The 20,650-nt window shown below is 43.1% G+C and overlaps 1 protein-coding gene across 2 annotated transcripts in view; it reads left to right on the top strand.

Moving 5' to 3' along the window:
- Positions 1–20,650, top strand: part of KHDRBS2 (KH RNA binding domain containing, signal transduction associated 2) — a 1,412,749-nt gene that overhangs the window by 1,058,213 nt on the left and 333,886 nt on the right. The window contains exon 8 of one of the 2 annotated variants that reach the window (XM_029595673.1): positions 8,662–8,670. The exons of the other annotated variant lie outside the window; for it this stretch is intronic. Within the exon in view, the coding sequence (XP_029451533.1) occupies positions 8,662–8,670 (9 nt within the window). The remainder of the gene's footprint in view (positions 1–8,661; positions 8,671–20,650) is intronic. 2 annotated transcript variants of the gene reach the window in all.

A 20,650-nucleotide genomic window follows, 5' to 3' on the forward strand; every position in this document is an offset into this window, starting at 1 on the left:
CTTGGCATGTTTGTGACTCTTGAGAACCACAGTTGGCCACTTTTGACCTAGACTTTCCAGCACTTCACCTTAAATATATCCTCCCACTAGTTCACCCAGATCCCCCCAAAACTTGCAGACAACATCCAAGTCCAATTTCACTTGCACTACTTATGCGCATATATATGTGATATTTTTTCACATGGAACCCATTTATAAATTAACTCATTAATATCCTTGGGCAAAGACCTTCATATGTCAGGCCCTTAGACTTGTTGATATTTAAAAACCAATTAAGAAGGATGCATGCACCATACCATATACCAGGATGTCCCTGGATCTAGTTGATGAGGGTCACCACATCAGGAACTGTAGCGTGAAGTGGTGGTTTGACTTTGATCAGCTGTCTGTAATCAATAATCATTTGTTTATTTCCATCTGACTTTTTCACCAGCTAAATTGGGCTGGTAAAAAGGTAAGAAGTGGGCAGTATCACCCCCAAGTCAACAAGTTATCCACCACCTCATAAATCTCCCCTGACCACCCCAGATTTTATATTGAAGCATATGAACAATATCTGTAGGCAAGTAGCATTCATTTTGGAGTCCCCTGAAGCCAATTCCAGGCATTACTGATTGAGAGTCATTGCAAAACACTTAGTCAATAGCTAATATAATCTCCTTATATGGGGCAATAATGACTTGGTTCTGTATATGTGGAGGTCTCCCAATTGTAAAGTAATCCATTTTTCTACCCCCTTTATCTGTTGGCTCCCATATCCCTGAATGGAGCATGACCTACCCCAAAAACAATTGGGGCTATCCCAAAATACTGTGTCCTCTGCTCGGTATCCACTAGAACTAAACAACATTGGAGATTCTTACCCTTCCACCAAATGGTAAGGGGCAGGTTGGGCCTTTTATCCTGAAGTGAAAGAAGTTTTTTAACCAAAAAACATCCTTAAAAAATTGGAAGAAGGATCCAACTGAAGAAAATAGAAAAAAGCATAAGCATTGTCAAGATAAGTGCAAAATATTGATAAGGCTGGCTAAGAGAGAATTTGAAATGAAGTTGGCTGTAGAGGCAACAACACATAATAAAAACATTTTAAAATATATCCAAAGCAATAAAACTGTGAGATGGACCATTAGATGACCAAGGGGTTAAAGGGGCTCTTAGGTAAGATAAGACCATTGCACAAAGACTACATTAATTTTTTGCTTCTGTGTTTAATAATGAGGATGTTGGGGAGATACCAGTTCCAGAGATGGTGTTCAAGGGTGATGATTCAGATGAACTGAACCAAATCACTGTGAATCTGGAAGATGTAGTAGGACAGATTGACATGATAAAGAATAGCAAATCACCTGGACTGGATGGCATGCTCCCCAGGGTTCTAAAGGAACTAAAAAATGAAATTTCAGATCCATTAATTAAAATTTGTAGTCTATCATTAAAATCATCCATTTCACCTGAAGACTGGAGGGGGGCAATGTAACCCCAATATTTAAAAAGGGCTCAAGCCTGACTTCAGTGCTGGAAAAAATAGTGGAAACTATTCTAAGGATCAAAATCACAGAGCATACAGAAAGACATGGTTTAATGGAACACAGTTAGAATGGATTTACCCGAGGCAAGTCTTGTCACACAAATTTGATTCTTTTTTTTTTTGAAGGGGTTAATAAACATGTGGATAAAGGTGAGCCAGTAGATGTAGTATATTTGGATTTTCAGAAGGTGTTTAACAAAGTCCCTCATGAGAGGCTTCTAAGGAAACTAAAAAGTCATGGGATAGGAAGCTGTGTCCATTCTTGGATTACAAACTGATTGAAAGATAGGAAACAGAGAGTAAGATTAAATGGTCAATGTTCTCAATGTAAAAGGGTAAACAGTAGAGTGCCTCTGGGATCTGTACCTGGACCAATGCTTTTCAATATATTTATAAATGATTTGGAAAGAAATATGACGAGTGAAGTAATCAAATTTGCAGATGACAGAAAATGATTCAGAGTAGTTAAATCACAAGCGGATTATGCTAAATTGCAGGATGATTTTGCGAGATTGGAAGATTGGGTATTAAATTGGCAGATGAAATTTAATGGGGATAAGTGCAGGGTGAATAGGGAAAAATAATCCATCCTGTAGTTACAAAATGTTAGGTTCTATTTTTGGAGCCATCACCCAGGAAAAAGATCTAGGCGTCATACTGGATAATACATTGGAAACATCAGCTCAGTGTGCTTTAGCAGTCAAAAATGCAAACAGAATGTTAGGAATTATTAGAAAGGGAATGGTGAATAAAATGAAAAATATCATAATGCCTCTGTATCGTTCCATGGTGAGACCGCACCTTGAGTACTGTGTACGATTTTGGTTGCAGCATCTCAAAAAAGATATAGTTGTGATGGAGAAGGTACAGAGAAGAGCGGCCAAAATGATAAAGGGGATGGAACAGATCCCCTATGAGGAAAGGCTAAAAAGGTGAGGGCTGTTCAGCTTGGAGAAGAGATGGCTGAGGGGGGATATGATAGAGGTATTTAAAATCATGAGAGGTCTGGAACATTTGAATGTGAATCAGTTATTTTTCAGATAATTGAAGGACTAAGGGGCACTCCATGAAGTTATCAAGTAGCACATTTAAGACTAATCGAGGGAAATTCTTTTTCACTCAATGCACAATTAATCTCTGGAATTTGTTGCCAGAGGATGTGGTTAGTGCATTTAGTGTAGCTGTGTTTAAAAAAGGTTTGGATAAGATCATGGAGAAGAAGTCCATTACCTGCTATTAATCTATCATGTTGTCTTGGGGTAGATTTTCAAACCAGTGCGTAGGCGTACATGTGCGTGCACTTCCCAGCGTGCCATCATGTACACCTGATTTTATAACTTGCACAAGCAGGTGTGAGGAAGTTATAAAATCGGGGGTTGGCGCGCACAAGAGTGTGCACACTAGTGCATCTTGCACGCGCTGACGCCCGCGGGCTTCCTTCATTCCCTTTCCTCTAATCTAACCTTCCCACCCCTTCCCCTAACCTTCCCCCCCCAGCCCTACTGTAACCCCCTCCAAAAATCTTAACAAACCTTTTGCGCCTGCCTGGAGGCAGGCGCAGGTTGCGCGCACCGGTAGCCTGCTGGCACGCAATCCTCCGACACAGCGGCAAATGGCCGCTGTGTCGGAGGCCTCTGGTCCCACCTTGGATGAACCCCACCCCACCCACACCAAGCCCCTGGACTGCCCCTTTAGTAAATCCCCAGGATTTAGATGTGTCCCGGGGCTTTACGTGCATCGCTGGGCCTTTACAAAATAGGCCCGGCGCGCGTAAGTCCCTCCACGCGCATAAATCCTTTAAAATACAGCCCTTAGAGAATAGCCAGCACTGCTATTACTGGCATCAGTAGCATGGGATCTGCTTAATGTTTGGGTACTTGCCAGGTACTGGTTTCCTGGATTGGCCACTGTTGGAAATAGGATGCTGGGCTAGATGGACACTTGGTCTGAGCCAGTATGACAATTTGTTATGCCAAAAGCAGGGAAGAAAGTGGCCCAGGGCTTGCTCTGATGCTATTTGTGGGGAGAGTGCACACTGCATGCAGTGCTTGATCACCTGAGCCTGCCCACTGATAAATGGGTGATGCCCGTCAGGGGGATCCATTGGGGGAAGGACTTCCAACTCCTGCTAGTGCATCAAAGCATCAATCATGTCATTATAGGTATTTCCTATAGTGGTGGCACCAAACACCTGCATGCTGCCCATCATACATAGGGGACGCAGCAACTTGGGGGCCACTTGAGTGAGGCAGCTTAATAAGTTGTGGTCACCTGGTTGGGTGTGTACTGTGACTGAATCACCACTAAGGAAGCCCTGGTCCATCAGTGCCATGATCTTTACTGCCTTCATAGCCTCCACCTAGGATGACCAGTGTTTCAGAGTATACAAAATCACAGGCAGCATTTAGGACATGGGAAAAAGGGGGTAATGCTCTAATTGTGCCAGTCCTGCAAGTTTTGTTCTTTATCTGGGAATCAATCTATTGTTCTCACACAAGGTCCACAGTTGGTTAACCTAACAGGTGTCAAACAGCATTCCTCCCATCCTGCTCTCCACCAACTTCAATAAGCAGTCCAACACTGTTTTCCCGTTCCTGACAAATTGTTTTAGACATCTGAAACAATTCCTTCTGATGCTAAGGGTGAAAAATCTCCTCGCAAGAGGGAGGCCCCATCACATTCCATGCATTATTCTGGAATTGGGGACAAGTTTTCAGCTTGGCATAATATAGAGGACAGAGGAAAAAAAGACCATTCTTGTCCTCATCCTCACTATCAAAAGCCTATTGTGAGATAGCACAAGCAGCCTTTCACTTCACAGAGTATAGAGGCACTCTGGACCCTGGTCTTCTTATATAACCTGTATTCTTCACAAGCAAATGATGTACCCTAAACAGCTTACTCTCCTCAACCTTCATATTAAGCATTTATCTTCAGGACAGAGATATGTCAGGAGCTGCCTTCTCCTGTAGAAGCAGGGCCTGTTTGTTCCCCTCTGGGCCTATGTCCTTATTCCTGCTCTCAGGAGACCCATCCTCAGAGCTACTTGTCTTTCGGGCTTTTAAGGTGGACCAGGTCAGATGACTGTGGTTCAAATCATGCAAATGATTTCATCAAGGCAAACAGCTGTTTACAAGATGTTTTTGTGTGCTTGGGTAGAAATAGATTGATTTTCAATCCAACAAAGACAGAAGCTATTTGTTTTTTTGGAAAATCTTGTCCAAGTACTTTTTGTCCATTATTGAATGGAGTCCCTGTTTCTTACAAAGCTTCAGTAATTAATTTAGGGTTTTATTTTGATGAATCCCTATCTTTTAAACCACAAATAGTGTTTTTAAAGTAATAATTATTGAAACGTTAAATATATTTTGTCAATGTTACATGTGCCGCCCATGGTAGTCCAGCGGCACGGCCCTCTCACCTCTTCAGACGGACTCCAGCTGCTGGCTCCTTTTTGCTGGCGGCGGTGGGCCACCAGCTCCAACCTTGGGTTCCCTCTGGTGCCTCCGGCCCTGCCACATTGCCCAGTGTAGCCGACCAGGATGTCCCTGCTCGTCGGGCCTCTCTGCGTGGTCCGCGGAAGAGACACCACCACCAGCGCTGCGCTCCATCCTAGGAGCTCGCGCATCAGTGATTCTTTTAAAGGGCCCACGGCGGGAACCTGGCCGCAGACCAAGATGCTGACGTCAGACCCTTCAGCGTATAAAAGCTCAGGCCTCGCTCCATAGCGTTGCCTTTGCAACAGGTCTCCTCGTACTCCTCGTACTCATTGCTATTCCTTGGATCATCTCATCGTGTGTTCCTGTCTTCCTGTGGTTCCTGGTTCTTGTTCTCCTAGTTGCTGTTTGTCTATGGGTTGGATTGACTCCTTGGACTTGACCTTTGCTACGCCTGACCATTCTTCAGCTTCTCTCCTGCCCCAGACCTCTGCTACACCTGACTACTTTTCAGCTTCTCTCCAGCCCCGGACCTCCGCTACACCTGGATACTCTTCAGCTTCTCTCCAGCCCCGGACCTCTGCATTGCCCGACCATGCCTGCCTTCTCCATTCCCTGACCACTGCCTTGCCTGAGCACGCCTGCCTTCTCCTCGCCCTGACAACTGCCTTGCCTGACTACGTTTGCCTCCTCCATATCGTGACTATTGTTTGGACTGACTATACCTGCCTTCTCCGTGCCCTGACCCTCGCTTTGTACGACTATGCTACAGACTCTCCTTCATCCAGAGTTATTTGTTGCTTGCCACAACTACCATTCACAGCCGGCTCCAAATCCAGCCTGTCAGTGACGCCTCTCCTCGCCTATCCTCTGGATGTGGACTTTCAAGGCTCAGGTCTTCCTTTGCTTGGGTGCCTTCAGTTCCCTATTGTTCCTTTGGTACCTGAGCTCTTGTATCGAATCTAGTCCAGGATAGAACTATGCCATCTACCGACTGCTGTCTCTCTGCCATACAGCTACTCACCTCTCGCTAACCTCGAGGCCCACCTAAGTCCTACCGGCCCTGGCATCCAAAGGCTCAACCCGAGAGGAACGAGGGCTAGTATAGGTGAAGCTCCAGTGGCCTCTAGCTTCAGCCCACTCCACCTGCTGATGGTGGGGACTCATAGGTCCTCAGCTACGGGTTGCGTCAACCCCACCTCAACCCAAGGGTCCATCTCCGGCGCATCAGTCAAGGGATGATTTTTTAATTCTAGTTCAAGCATTTTTATTAACAAATCTGGATTATTGAATTGTTTATGTGTTGGGGTACCTAAGATGTGTATAAAGGTGCTCCAGGTGTTACAAAATTTGACAGGCTGATTTTTGGGAAGCTGCTTTGGGAACATGCTACTATATTACTGAAAGAGTTGCACTGGCTACCACTCAAACAAAGATTTAAATTTAAACTTTTGGTTTTAGTGTTCAAGGTAAAAAATAATTTGGTCCCTTTTTATTTGGTTAATTTACTAACAAATTACAAGCCATTAGCAATGTTACATTCTTCTGTAAATAAGGGACTGTTGAAAAATCCATCTGTGAAAGAAGTCTGATTAAAGGAAATAGGCATGCACCTTTTTATATAATAGAACCAACATTCTGGAATTCTTTGCCTTTACAGTTAAGGTTGATTACTGATTTGAAAATGTTTCTAACAGTTAAAGGCCTGTCTTTCTTGTGAAGCATTTAATTAAACTTCTAGTGCAGAGTATTGACAGCAACAGGATTATGATGATAATGAATATTTTATAAATATTTGTCTTTTTAACTTATCATGTTTTATGTTTATTATGAGTGCTTTAGTTGTAATCCGTCTCGCACAGATGGATTCTGCTATGGGAGGAATATAAGTATTTTAAATAAATAAATAATAGTACTTTTTAAGGAGCGCTTTTAGGGATACTCCTTCACATAACCTCCCCCTAAGCTCAGACCTATCAGATTGAGCACCTTTACCCAACCTGGATCTCTTCCAGGGAGGTAACTTATCTCTCTCATTGTGGGACCAAAGCAATCCGTCTGGTGCCTGACAGGAAAGGCAATAGCTTATATGATGAAAGATTAATCACTGCTGATTCTGTTGGGTCTGAGATTGTGTTTGGAGCCCTTCCCATGTGGAGAAAACCTGACCAATTGGGTCTCTGTGTTCTCTGTATTTCTTCTGGTGAAACAATTGTCGAGGCCATCGTGGTCTGCGACCTCTCCCTAAAAAAGAAGAGGAACCAGAACATGGCTGAGACATGGCTCAGGAACGTGATAATTTATGGTGACCTGAATCCTCAGAATGATCACAGCTACTAGATCATCACCTAAGTCATCAAAATCCCCTGACACCATATATAGGATAGCACATGTGGTTTGTTACTTCACAGAGGACAGAGACACACTTGGGACTCTGGCTTTCTTTCTTAATTTTTTATTTATTTTATTTTTATTTATTTAAAAGTCTTATATACCGCAACAATGGGTAGGTAAACTATCCGTCTAGGCGGTTCACATATTTGAACATACATAATTTAGTCACATTTTAAAACATACTTACATAATTACAATACTTGGTACATACTTACATAATTACAATACTTGGTACATAAACCTTTTATTCTTCTCAAGCAAATGGTTCAACCTACATAGCTTACCCTCAGCAACATTTACATTCAGCATTTACCTTTAGGACAGAGATGTGTCATGAACTGTCTTCTCCTGGAGATGTGGGACTTGTCTGTTCCCCTCTGAGTCTATTCTCTTATTCCTGATCTCAGAGGACCTGCCAACAGAGCTACTTGCCTCTCTGATTTTTAAGGTAGACCAGGCCAGATACTGTTTAAGGAGGATTTTTAGGGACATTCCTTTCTACCCATACATCTAAATCAGTTACAGCCTCTTCCCCTTTTACTATGGCAGCAATCTTCTTTTCACTAGCTACCAAGCCGCACTCTTAACTTTCTCTCCTGCCGATGCCTCACAGCATACTTACACTGTTTCACAGTAAAACACCACGTACAAAAACATTTTTGTTATATATGTATTAAATGAATAAAAAGCTATTTTTAAGATGGAAGACAGGGAGTTCAGTTACTATATATATATATATATATATATATATATATATATATAAAACAACAAACACATTTTTTTTTTTAGGTAGAAAAGAGTGCAATGGTGTTTTGCTATTAAGTTTACACTCCTTGGCTGAAGAATTGTTTGCTTTGTTACACTGTTTCACAGCCATCTTTTTGTTGGATGGCAGCATTAACTAAAACATCTTTTGCTTATACTTGAGTAGTCAGGTCTTCAACTTTCTGTTCACTGTCTTCCAGGCAAGTTGGTAAATCATGTACAGAGGCACTCAGTGTTTTACAAGCTGACAATAAAAGCCAGCAGGCTTGAACTGTGGATTCTGCCTTGCCAAGTTTAAGATGACCCAGTCAATATTCCACAGCCTCAGGATAGAAAGAACAAATAGAATGTAATTTCTGTGTCCAGTTTTCATCAGATATTCTAGTTTTAATCAAACATTGTGCAATCCCAAACCAATGGTCAAAACCAGCCCAGACAGGAATCTCTCTGACTTGGGAGTCAAGTTTTTTTTTGTTTGTTTTTTTTAGAGTGAAATATTTTCATCTCTTCCCAACACAACTACTGAATCCTGCTCAGCAGCACCAAGTGTAATGACCGTGAGTCATTTGGGGAAGGAGACACGTAGCCAGGGGATCAGTAGAAAAGTTACTTTATAAAATGGTGTTATAATACAAATATGTGCTACCAAAAATATAATATCATGATGGAAGAAACTGCACTAATAAATTACACTAATAACTGACACTTCAGAGACTTTAGCATATGTGCATAGAGAAAAGTAATAAAAGAAAAAACAAAATTATTTCTAACACAGTTATATACTTAATAGCAAAAAAAGAGAGCACACTAAATCATAGGCTCACTTTCTTTGTCTGGTTCCTGATAGGCAAGTGGTGCATCCCTGCTATTGTTCACACAAGAAGTTGAAGGTATGAGGAAGTCTCCCCTGTGTGTGAGAACCAACTGCACAAAGGTGCAGATCTTCTTCTAGTAGGGATGTGCAGAAGGAAACAATACGTTGCTATTCGGTATTCGTTGTGCCGGGACCCAAATCTGTTGCATCCGTTTTCATAGGGGGAAACCAGATTTGTCTATTAGTTACATTCGGTATTCATTTTCCATTAAAGTTGGAAAAAAAAAAACCCCATCCCAACCCTTTAAATTTAATTAACTACAACCCCCCACCCTCCTGACCTTCCCAAGACTTGACAAAAGTCCCTGGTGGTCCAGCGGGGGTCTGGGAGTGATCTCCTGCACTTGGGCCGTTGGCTGCCAGTAATCAAAATGGCGCCGACAGCCCTTTGCCCTTACTATCTCATAGGGGCTAAACAATGGCACTGGTAGCCCCTGTGACATAGTAAGAGAAAGGGCCGTCGGCTGCCAGTAATCAAAATGGTGCCGACTGCCCTTTGTCCTTACTATGTCACAGGGGCTACTGGTACCATTGGTCGGCCCCTGTCACATGGTAGGAGCAATGGATGGCCGGCGCCATCGTGAGCCATCCATTGCACCTACCATGTGACAGAGGCCGACCAATGGCACCGGTATCCCCTGTGACATAGTAAGGGCAAAGGCTATCGGCGCCATTTTGAATACTGGCAGCCGACAGCCCAAGTGCAGGAGATCGCTCCCGGACCCCTGCTGGACCACCAGGAACTTTTGGCAAGTCTTGGGGGGGGTCATGAGGGTGGGGGTAAATTTGATAATGATACGTTGCATTTGTGGGGGTTCGCAATACATTTCGCAAACCCACAAATGCAACGAATAGGAACCTATCCATTGCGGATTGCACATACGTTCAAAACGAATGCACATCCCTATCTTCTAGCTGTCTTCCATCTGTTTCAGCTCTTGGGACTACAGATGGGGCTTTTATACTGTGCTATAAACAAGAGGTTATACTTGAAACTGCACAGATATGTGCAGCTCATGTTTCTTTCTTTCAAACAGTTCTAAGCTATGGGGTAGATTTTCAAAGGGGTACACATATAGGATACGTGCGTACCCCCCGAAAACCTACCCCAACCCCCCCCCTGCATGCGCCGAGCCTATTTTGCATAGGCTTGGCAGCGCGCGCAAGCCCCGGGATGCGCATAAGTCCCGGGGCTTGCATAGAGAGGCGTGGCGGGGGCGTGGCGGTCGTGAAGCGGCATTTTGGGGGCGTGACGCGGGTGACGTGACGTTTTGGGGGCGGCGCCGCGGGCGTGGTTTCGGCCCGGGGCATTCCGGGGGCATGGCTGCGCCCTCCGGAACAGCCCCCGGGTAGGGTGATGGCGTGCCAGCAGCTTGCTGGCACGCGTAGATTTACGTCTGCCTCCGGAGAAGAGATGGCTGAGGGGGGGGATATGATAGAGGTATTTAAGATCATGAGAGGTCTTGAATGAGTAGATGTGAATCGGTTATTTATACTTTTGAATAATAGAAGGACTAGGGGGCATTCCATGAAGTTAGCAAGTAGCACATTTAAGACTTATCGGAGAAAATTCTTTTTCACTCAACGCACAATAAAGCTCTGGAATTTGTTGCCAAAGGATGTAGTTAGTGCAGTTAGTGTAGCTAGGTTCAAAAAAGGTTTGGATAAGTTCTTGGAGTAGAAGTCCATTAATGGCTATTAATCAAGTTTACTTAGGGAATAGCCACTGCTATTAATTGCATCAGTAGCATGGGATCTTCTTAGTGTTTGTATAATTGCCAGGTTCTTGTGGCCTGATTTGGCCTCTGTTGTAAACAGGATGCTGGGCTTGATGGACCCTTGGTCTAACCCAGCATGGCAATTTCTTATGTTCTTATGTTCTGAATTTTATTGGCCAGAAGTCTGGACAACATTTGAATTGTGTCAAGCTCAATGCTGAAGAAAGTAAGCTCCTTAGTAGGTGGTTAGTATTTGTCCGCTGCCAGGGAATGCCAAAGTTTCTTGCCATTGTTAAAAAGCCATCATAGAGATTGTGGTACACACCTGATTCACAAGGGCCCACGAATAGAAAGTCATCTAAGTTGTGAACGATGCTTGTCAAACCTGTGCACCAGGACAACTCCCAATGCAAGAAGGTGCTGAAAGCCTCAAAGTGGGCATGCACCTATCAAAGTAATAAGCACCCTCGAAGAAGAACCCCACCAGATGGAAGTTGTCCGGATGCACAGGTAAGAGCCAGAGGACAGACTATATCCACCTTAGCCATGAAAGCCCCCCTCTCCACAATCCCTGAGGAGTTTGAGCATGTTGTCAAAGGAGGCTTATTGAACTGTACAGGCCTCCTGGGGGATGAAACAATTCATGGCCCACCTAGCTGGGTAAGAAAGGTTATGTATAAGCCTAAACTTACCCAGTTCTTTCATGGGCACCCCAGCCAATGATGGGGTGCCCATGAAAGAACTGGGCACCCCACCCAATGATGGGTCCCTTCCCCCCTCCCCCAAAACGGGGGAGGGGGGAAGGGACCCACCACCCTTCCGAGACTAATCTCCACTGCCAGTTTCTCTTTCACAACCTCGGCAAACCTGGTTGCAGAAGGTACATTCGAATGGTTTGATGGGTTCAGAAGACCCTCGTAAGGGATTCTGAAGTCATTCTTAAAACTTTTGTGTAGTTTAACCACTGCATGCCTATTAGGGTAAAGGCTGAGACCAGTCTGGCATCAGAGCTCTTGCGTAAGGATTACTTGCCTCTCCCACTGGGAGCTTTCTTTGTGCATTTGGTGGTGAGGTGACTCTAGGTGCAGAAGGTGCAAATGTGTTTGTACTTGCAATCCTGTGTCGTACATCCCCCTTTATTGTATCACCAACAGGTTTCGGCGGTGGGGTTAGATGCTCGACCCTTTTCTTGGGTGCCCCCCTCTGGCTGAAAGGAATGGTTGGTAGCTTGGGCATCCGAGCTCTGTGCCGTCATGTGGGTCAGCCACAACTCGACGTCATGCGAGCTCTAGAATATGCTTGATGTGTCTGCCATTCTTTCTCTGAACCGCTCGTCATAGTTTAATCAAGCAAATCCCTCATATGTGGAGTGAGCACTGACAATGGTGTCCAGGTATGACCACATTGCCAAATGCTCTGTGAGGGGTTAGCTCAGCCAACTATTGAAGCTAACCATGCAAAGGAATGTACACAGATATTAATAGTCCTTGAGACCCGCTTGGGACCTGTAGGAGCTTCCTACCTCCTGCGCCCTTGCACGACTCATCCTCTCTTCTGTGCCCTTCCATCAGACTAAATATGTTGACTTATTGGCAATGGTGTATGCAGCATTGGAGTGAATTCAGGACACCTTGCCAAAGCTGCTTTGTATGGTTGAGGGCAGGTAAGCTTGTGCTAGCAGCAGTGGTGTTTGGCGATCCCTCCGCTACTGATGACCTGCGCGAACAGGAGGAGAATACTGAAGAAGATCTCCTACTGCCTGAGGAGTCGGCGCAGAGGGAGTGCCTCCTACTTTTCCTTTTGTGCCACCAGCCCATGGCCCTGTTTCCCTCTGCAAGGGATTGGTCATTGGTTGCCTCCTCCAACCCCGGCGGTTGAGTTGTGGTATCCTCAACCCCTACCACAGGAATTACAATGGTAGACTCACCTTAAGAAGACACAGGGGTCACTGACTGTACCACAGGGGCCACAGTGGGATCCGCATTGATGGCATTCCAGAAATCCAGCAAATTAGATGGCTGGCACTCTCACTGGAAGCTGAAGTGCAGGCAGCAGCCTGGCCGAGCATCCCCCAGGGAATGAGGTAACTGTCCCTGCAAGCTCCTGCAGTACAGGCAAGCTGCTACTTTGGGCTTGTGGGCACATAGTATACCCAGAAGCCTATTTCCCCATGCCAAGGGGCACCCCAGGTTGCCATTGTGAATGTGCTCCCTGATAACAACCAGGAGGGCCCGAGAATAGCCACGCAGGCCAGGAAGAAAGTACAGACTCCGTAATCCTCCAAGCTAATATCTGCAACAATGGTATGCTGTATGGAAAAGCAGGGTAGTTGCACTACTGGGCTCTTCCAGCTGAATACCACCCTGTTCCCGTGGGGAAGAAACTACCTGTATGGCCTGGCTGCATGGTCCTAATGAGGTCCCCACCCCACCAGCTGGAGGGATGATGGGGAGGACTGAAGGATGCAACCACCTTCAGCAGGATGACCACCCCCAAGAAGCCCCGATCCTGCCCCCTTTGTTGCACTGCCATTTGCCTAATTGCACAATTCAGATGGTGGATCCCTTGGAGGGAAATGGGATCTTTGTCTGACTCCTTCCCGAGGTGCCTTGCAACCTCTTGATCCTATACCCCCCAGGGGTTTTTGAATGGCAGCACACCCAGGGATTCCTGCTCAGGTGGGGATCTGTGGTGAGCAGGGGCTCCCTGCTTGTGGCCACACAGCAAGGCTGCAAAATAAGGGATTAAATATCCTTCTTCCTCCTTTCTTTTTTTTTTTTCTTTTTTTTTTTTAAATTAGCCAAATAGGTCTGATCAGGGCAGCTGGGGAGAAGATGACCCTTTCAGAATAGCGGCGAAGTCAACAGCATGAGGAGCCGAATCTGAAAGGGACAAAGCCAGCGTGTACTTCCAAGGTAACCCCCACGCTGCTGCCTCTGCTCCTTGGGATGGCCCCTGATTTTTCAAACACCATCCCTGGGTGTCCCACCCTGTCCCCAATACCTCTGGCAGTCATCGTGGCCCTTCCCTGTTCAACGCCCCTGCCCTTCTTTCCTCACCCTCGACGGCATCACGGCGCTCAGCTGCGCATGCCTGTGATGCCAATGCGTGGCGGGTAAGTGCCTCGATCCCCTCCCTTCCGCTCCAATTGCCACGCCGAGTTATCGGTGGCATCCGTGTACCAACCCAGCACTGCGCCTTTCTGTTCGGCCTTGTAAGGAAATGGGGGCATGTTTATTTGCAGGAAAGAGATTTTTTAGCAGCAGCATCTGTTTTGTGGAATATGCTACCTGCAGAAATTTAGATTAGAGCAGAACTATTGGTTATGTAGAAAAAAAGGTGAAGGCCTGACTTTTTCTTTATGTTGGGAGACCCTGGATAGATAAAATCAATGTTGAAAGAAGGGTTAAGATGACAGCTTTTTTATATAATTGTAAATCGTAATCTTGAAAAGATTAATTCAGCCATTGTGCTTAAATATATTAAATGCAAAAACCTGTAATTGGTTCTCTCTGGAAGTTTCCTACTAAGCATTCATGCTTTGAATCCCTTTCTAACAGGAATGTGCTGTGAATTAATCATTTTCTGTATTAGTGAAAGCATCTATGTATTTCCACTCATTGATTTGAATTAATGTACCCTGCTCTTGGTATTATATATGTAAATAGGATATAGTGAGTTAATGCTAATAAGTAAAAATTAGAAAAATATTAATATAGAAATGGTAGTTTATGGCCTTTACAACAGGGATAAGCAACTCCGGTCTTCGAGTGCTGAAACTGGTCAGATTTTCAAGATGTCCACATTGAATATTCATGAGATGCATTTGCATGCACTAACTCCACATCAAGTAAATGCATCTCATGCATACTTATTTTGTATATCATGAAAACTTGAATGGCTTGCAACACTCATGGACCTGAGTTGCTTACTTCGATTTACTGCATATTTTAACAGTGTTGGGTATATACCAGTGGTTCCCAAACCTGTCCTGGGGGACCCCCAGCCAGTCAGATTTTCAGAGTATTCACAAAGAAATATGCATGAGAGAGATTTGCATGCTATCACATGATTTAACATCGGAAATAACTACAACTTTTTTCCTGGTGTTATGCTGTGCATTATGCTTGAAATGTGATTTGTGATAAAAAATTGCAAATCCTGTTTTGGGCAGGAGGAAGGGGAGGGGAGAGGGAAAGGACCACTGGAAATGCACACATAGTAGTAAACTTTTTATCCCATTGTAAAAGGGGTAACTAATATGGGTGTGCATTCGTTTTCGATGTATTGTGAATACGCAACGTATATGCCATATTCGTTGTATTCATGGGGGTTCCAAAACGTATGGCGAACCCCCATGAATACAACGGATCACCAACGAATAGGCCTCCCACCCTCCTGACCCCCCCAAGACTTGCCAAAAGTACCTGGTGGTCCAGCAGGGTTCCTGGAGCGATCTCCTTCACTCGGGCTGTCGGCTGCCGGTATTCAAAATGGCGCTGATAGCCCCTGTGACATAGTAAGGGCAAAGGCTATCAGCGCCATTTGACAGGGGCCAACCAATGGCACCGGTAGCTCCTGTGACATAGCAAGGGCAAAGGCTATCGGCACCATTTTGAATACTGGCAGCTGACGACCCGAGTGCAGGAGATCGCTCCAGGACCCCCGCTGGACCACCAGGGACTTTTGGCAAGTCTTGGGGGGGGGGGGGGGGTCAGCAGCAGCATCTGTTTTGGGGATAGTTAATAGGGATGTGCACCAGGGACTTTTGACAAGTCTTGACCCTCCCCAAGACTTGCCAAAAGTCCCTGGTGGTCCAGCGGGGGTCCTGGAGTGATCTCCTGCACTCGGGTCATCGGCTGCCAGTATTCAAAATGGCGCCGATAGCCTTTGCCCTTACTATGTCCTCCAGGGCTCTGATAGCCTTACTATGTCCTCCAGGGCGCCAATAGCCTTTGCCCCACTAGGTCCTCCAGGTCTCCTCTCCTTTTAAATATTTGCATCGCACCGTGCGTTATGACGCTTAGCGCGTGCGTTAAGGCATTTTCCGCATATGAAAATGTGTAAACGCATGCAAAAATGTCATAACATGATTTATTTAATGATATGTGTAAGACAGATAAGACTAGACCTGCCAGAGAGCAGGTCCAAAATTAAGGCTGAATAACTCTTCTGAATATATTCTCGTAAGTAGTGCTTTGAAATATAAAACAATAAAAGATATGAAGGGTCTGTGTCCTTCTTTCCACCCTCTGCCCCCATTATATAGCATCCATAGCCCTGTTGGCCATTGCACCCCCCCCCCCCCCTCCACACACACACACATCATCATAACTGATTTTAAAAAATTGTTTTGAGCTTTGCGGATCACGTCCTCTCTCAAACTCACATTATCTTCTTCCTGTTAAAAAGAAATAATGATCCCATATCAGACCTTAAATGCACCCACACTTTCTGAATAAGTAGTAGACTGGCCACCCCCTCCTCTGCCTGAACCCCTCCTATTCCCCTTAAACTTATAATTCCCTGCCATAAGAACATAAGAACATGCCATACTGAGTCAGACCAAGGGTCCATCAAGCCCAGCATCCTGTTTCCAACAGTGGCCAATCCAGGCCATAAAAACCTGGCAAGTACCCAAAAGCTAAGTCTATTCCATGTTACTATTGCTAGTAATAGCAGTGGCAATTTTCTAAGTCATCTTAATTAAAAGCAAGTAATGGACTTCTCCCCCAAGAACTTTTCCAATCCTTTTTTAAACACAGCTACACTAACTGCACTAACCACATCCTCTGGTAACAAATTCCAGAGCTTAATTGTGCGTTGAGTGAAAAAGAACTTTCTCCGATTAGTTTTAAATGTGCCACATGCTAACTTCATGGACTGCCTCCGAGGCATGGTACCTACCACTCCCCATGCTTTCGGCGCAGCTTCTGATAGAAGAAACGCTGGAAGTTTATGTTACCCCTAGTTAACACTTCAGTGCTGAGTGAGTTCCCTGGTTTAGGGATTTTAAATTTAACTATTGCAGAAGACAGTTTCTGGACTATGAAACATGATGAATGAACATTGGTGCTAATTTTAAATAATCCTTGTAAATATAAAATTAAATGTAAGTATATTTTTTATTTTTTGGGGGGTGGGATTCTGACCAATATGTTTTATTTTCTTTGAAAAAGATTATTCAGAGTCCTTCTCATGATGAAACTGCCTCAGGATCTTCCATTTCCAGTTCATATGAATTATGTGTTTTTCTAGCTTAACTGATGTCTGATCACAATGTTAAACAAATATTTCATATTTATGTTTTTTCACATTATTATGTATTTGTATTTTTTTTAATTGGGTATTATCTTTGATCCTAGCCTTCTTTTTTCATCTTATTATTGGTCTTATATTTGGCAATGATTTGATTTTTCTGTGTTATTGGCTTGTTTTTCCCTCCTTTTGTATGTCCTGCCTAATGTTCAAAAGTGGGTTATCTTCATATTAAGATTATAAATAGCAAATAAATAAACAAGCATACAAACAGGTCTGTTTTTCAGAATATTCATTAAAAAATATGCATGAGATAGATTTGTATGCACCATCTCCATTGTATGCAACTATATTTCATATATATTCATTATGGATATCTTGAAATGCTGGCTAATTTGTGGCTCTTGAGAACTCGAGTTTGCCACCCCTGTTCTATGGGAATGACCTACAATTCCAGTTAGGGAATCCTACAGGGTTGAAGACTGTTACTTAAATCTGCTTAATTTACCAGTGCCTCTTCTCCCTCACAAAATAAAGTGTCTTCTGTGAACACTTTATGTAAACATCCTATTCTTGCTGCTGTAGAAAAAAATGCTGGGCTATATGAATATTCAGTGTGACTAGTTCTAAAGTTTTTACATCCTTGAGCCATTATTTAAAGGTCTGGATACTATCAATAGCACACTATATTCACATTTAAAATAAATAAACGCCCAAATTTTAAAAAGCCCGGCACACGTAAAATCCAGGAGATATGCCTGTGGCTGGGCCGGGCGCATGCCGAGTGCATTTTAGAAATGGCCCAGCCACGCATGTATCTCCTGGTTGGCACAGAAGTGCTGGGCCATGCAAAAGACATGAGCCAGAGTGGGGTCTGGGCGTGGTGGGGAGGGATGGGGCAGGGGCAGACCTGGATAGCGGCCATTAGGACCTGTCCCAGGGAAGCACGTGCCGGCAGTCAGTCGGTGCGCCAAAGTTACTTCTGCTCCAAAGGAGCAGAAAGTATTAAAACAAAAAATGTAAACTAGCTAGGCAGGGGTTGGGGATTGGGGAGGAGAGGAGGATAGGGAAGTTTCCTCCTAGTCCGCTCCTTAATTGGAGAGGACTAGGAGTGAAATGGGAAACCCTTCTCTCGTCGCTGAGCGTATTTTTTTTAAAATCCCCCCTGTTGCACGTGGGAGAGGCCACCCTCCCGCAGATGCTCGTGCAGACATTAAAATGTGGCCTACATGTTCATGCAGGAATTGTATTTTATTACAAGCACGTGCCGACGAGCGCATATTATAAAATAGCCGCGTCTATGTCTTCGTGCTGGGAGCTGCGCACACATGAACTCCTGCATGCATTTTTTTTAAATCGACCCCAAAATGTACTAGTTTTTGAACTGAAAAAGTGGTATTTTATTTGCTACATGCTTGAAAAATGACAAAAAATAAATCCATTATATAAATGTATGGTCTTTTTTATCTAGGCTGAGGCCTATAAAGCATGGGGAACATACAAGTCTCTAATTGTTATGGACAGTAAGAAGTTGTCAATCTATAATACAACACATAGCTGGCCTTAGGCATATTAGAAACCATAATTACAGAAAATCTGGCTCATCACCAACATTTTAACACTTGATTTATTTCCTGTAAAAGTTGTTCAATAGAGCTAGAGTTAATTAGCTGTCCAAATATATAGATCTGGCTTCATTAAGCTGAAGTTCTACTTATGAACCAGTGAGTTGTTAGCCCATGTAAAGCTTAGTAAAATGAGTTTTCAGTGAGGCATGTACTGGACTACATATTTGCAAGAAAATTTGCTGAACTACTGTATGGTGTTTTCTGGTCAGTAGCAGGTTCGTCTCTCCTCAGAAGCATGCTTTGCAAAGAATTGGAAGCACTATAAAGCAAGCCAGAGTAGTTCTAAATGTTTAAATCTTCAAGAGTCATCTTTCAGACAGGGCTAAGCATTTTTACTGATTATGGCATCAATTCACCCAGATTTTATTTGGAATCTGCAGGGACAATATTAGTAAAAGCCCAAAGAGCAAATACCATATAATGGAAACATTGGTTTCCAGTTTTTATTTTATTTTCCCCAGCAATATGTTAAACATGACTAAATTACTTGGTAAAAAAAATTAAAAACTGAAAACAAAAGTTTTAGTGAATAGGTATTTGTAAGCATGTCTATGGTCTGATGCAGGATATTAATTAAATGTCTTATGGTAGCCCCTCCTGTAGCATACTCTGGGTATTACATACTTAAGGACCATTGTGTTCGGTTTTTATTTTAATTTCCCCTGGAATTTGAGTGTTTTGAACAAAAATGAGAGAAATATCATAACTGAACAGGAGAAAAATTAGTGGAAAACAATAAATCATTGATTCCACTAACTTTTTCTCCCATTTTGTGAACAGGAAAAATTAAAAAGTGCCTTAGACTGAATAGCTTTGAATTGGAACCAAATGAAGTGTTGAGATCTTTGGGCATCTTGTTGCATTCACATCTGAATTTAGAAAGCCACATTTCTCAAGCTGCACATAACAATTATTTGAAGTTGAAAATGGTGAGATGGCTTAGACCTTATTTGGTTTTGACGATGTTGAAAATGGTTATATGTGTGCCCTTGTACTTTCACATATAAACTACTGTAATGCCTTGTCTCTAGGTCTCCCATCAAAATTGATGTGAAAGTACCAAATAATTCAGAACTATATAGCACGCATTATCACAGGCAGCCCTAGAATAATCTCTGCTGCCACTTGTTGTTGGGTCTGCATTGACTCCCTATGAAGGCATGCTGTAAATGTAAAGTGTTATTAATGGCCTTTAAAATGAAAAATATTTCATGCACTCTGTATCTGAGAGGTAGACTAACACAATATGTCTCGAGTAGGAATTTGCAATCAATGAAAAAAAATCTGTTACAACTCTCCAAGGTAAAAACTTTCTGACAACAGCGGCCAACAAATAGATCATTCTCAGCTATTGCTCCAGGTATATGGAATAGTCTCCCATAAGAGCTAAAGGAAGAAAAGGAGGTATGTTTTCAATTTCTTTCAAAACTGTAATATCAACTACTTTTGAGGTCTGACTGGTAGGATTTGGAGAGAATGGCTGATGTTTACTGTGTTAATTTTGTTTTAATGTTATGATTATGTTGTAATTTGCTTTGAGAAATATAATCAACAAAGTGATTAACAAATATTTTTAAAGAAATAAAATAAAATAAACTATAATTCCCAAAAAGTACTAACCTGAATAATCCACCTGAATTGAAATATCAACTAATACCATGGATAGGTTTCAATTTGTGGAATACCTGAGATTTCATAGCATAGCAAAAATGAATTAATAAGAGTCCTTCATATGTGCAGAGGTAAATGACTAGAGTTTCAAGAAATAAAATCCACCATCACTTATATTATAACAATAGCTTCATTTTTTGGTAATTTTTTATAAATATGAAGTGTCTGTAACAAAAGTGATGAAATCTACTTGTGTATCGAAATATTTTCATCGACAACAGCAATAGTTCTTGAAAGAATACATTGCAGAATTGGACATTTTCAGTTATCTGAACAGTGATATCAAAATAACTTTTCTTTCATTTGGTCAAAAAATATAATGATAAATACATTGTTGGTAAATTCCTGATACAGCTGTGTGTCGGCACACAATTGCC

This window comes from Rhinatrema bivittatum, chromosome 3, assembly GCF_901001135.1.
Source record: "Rhinatrema bivittatum chromosome 3, aRhiBiv1.1, whole genome shotgun sequence".
NCBI lineage: Eukaryota > Metazoa > Chordata > Amphibia > Gymnophiona > Rhinatrematidae > Rhinatrema > Rhinatrema bivittatum.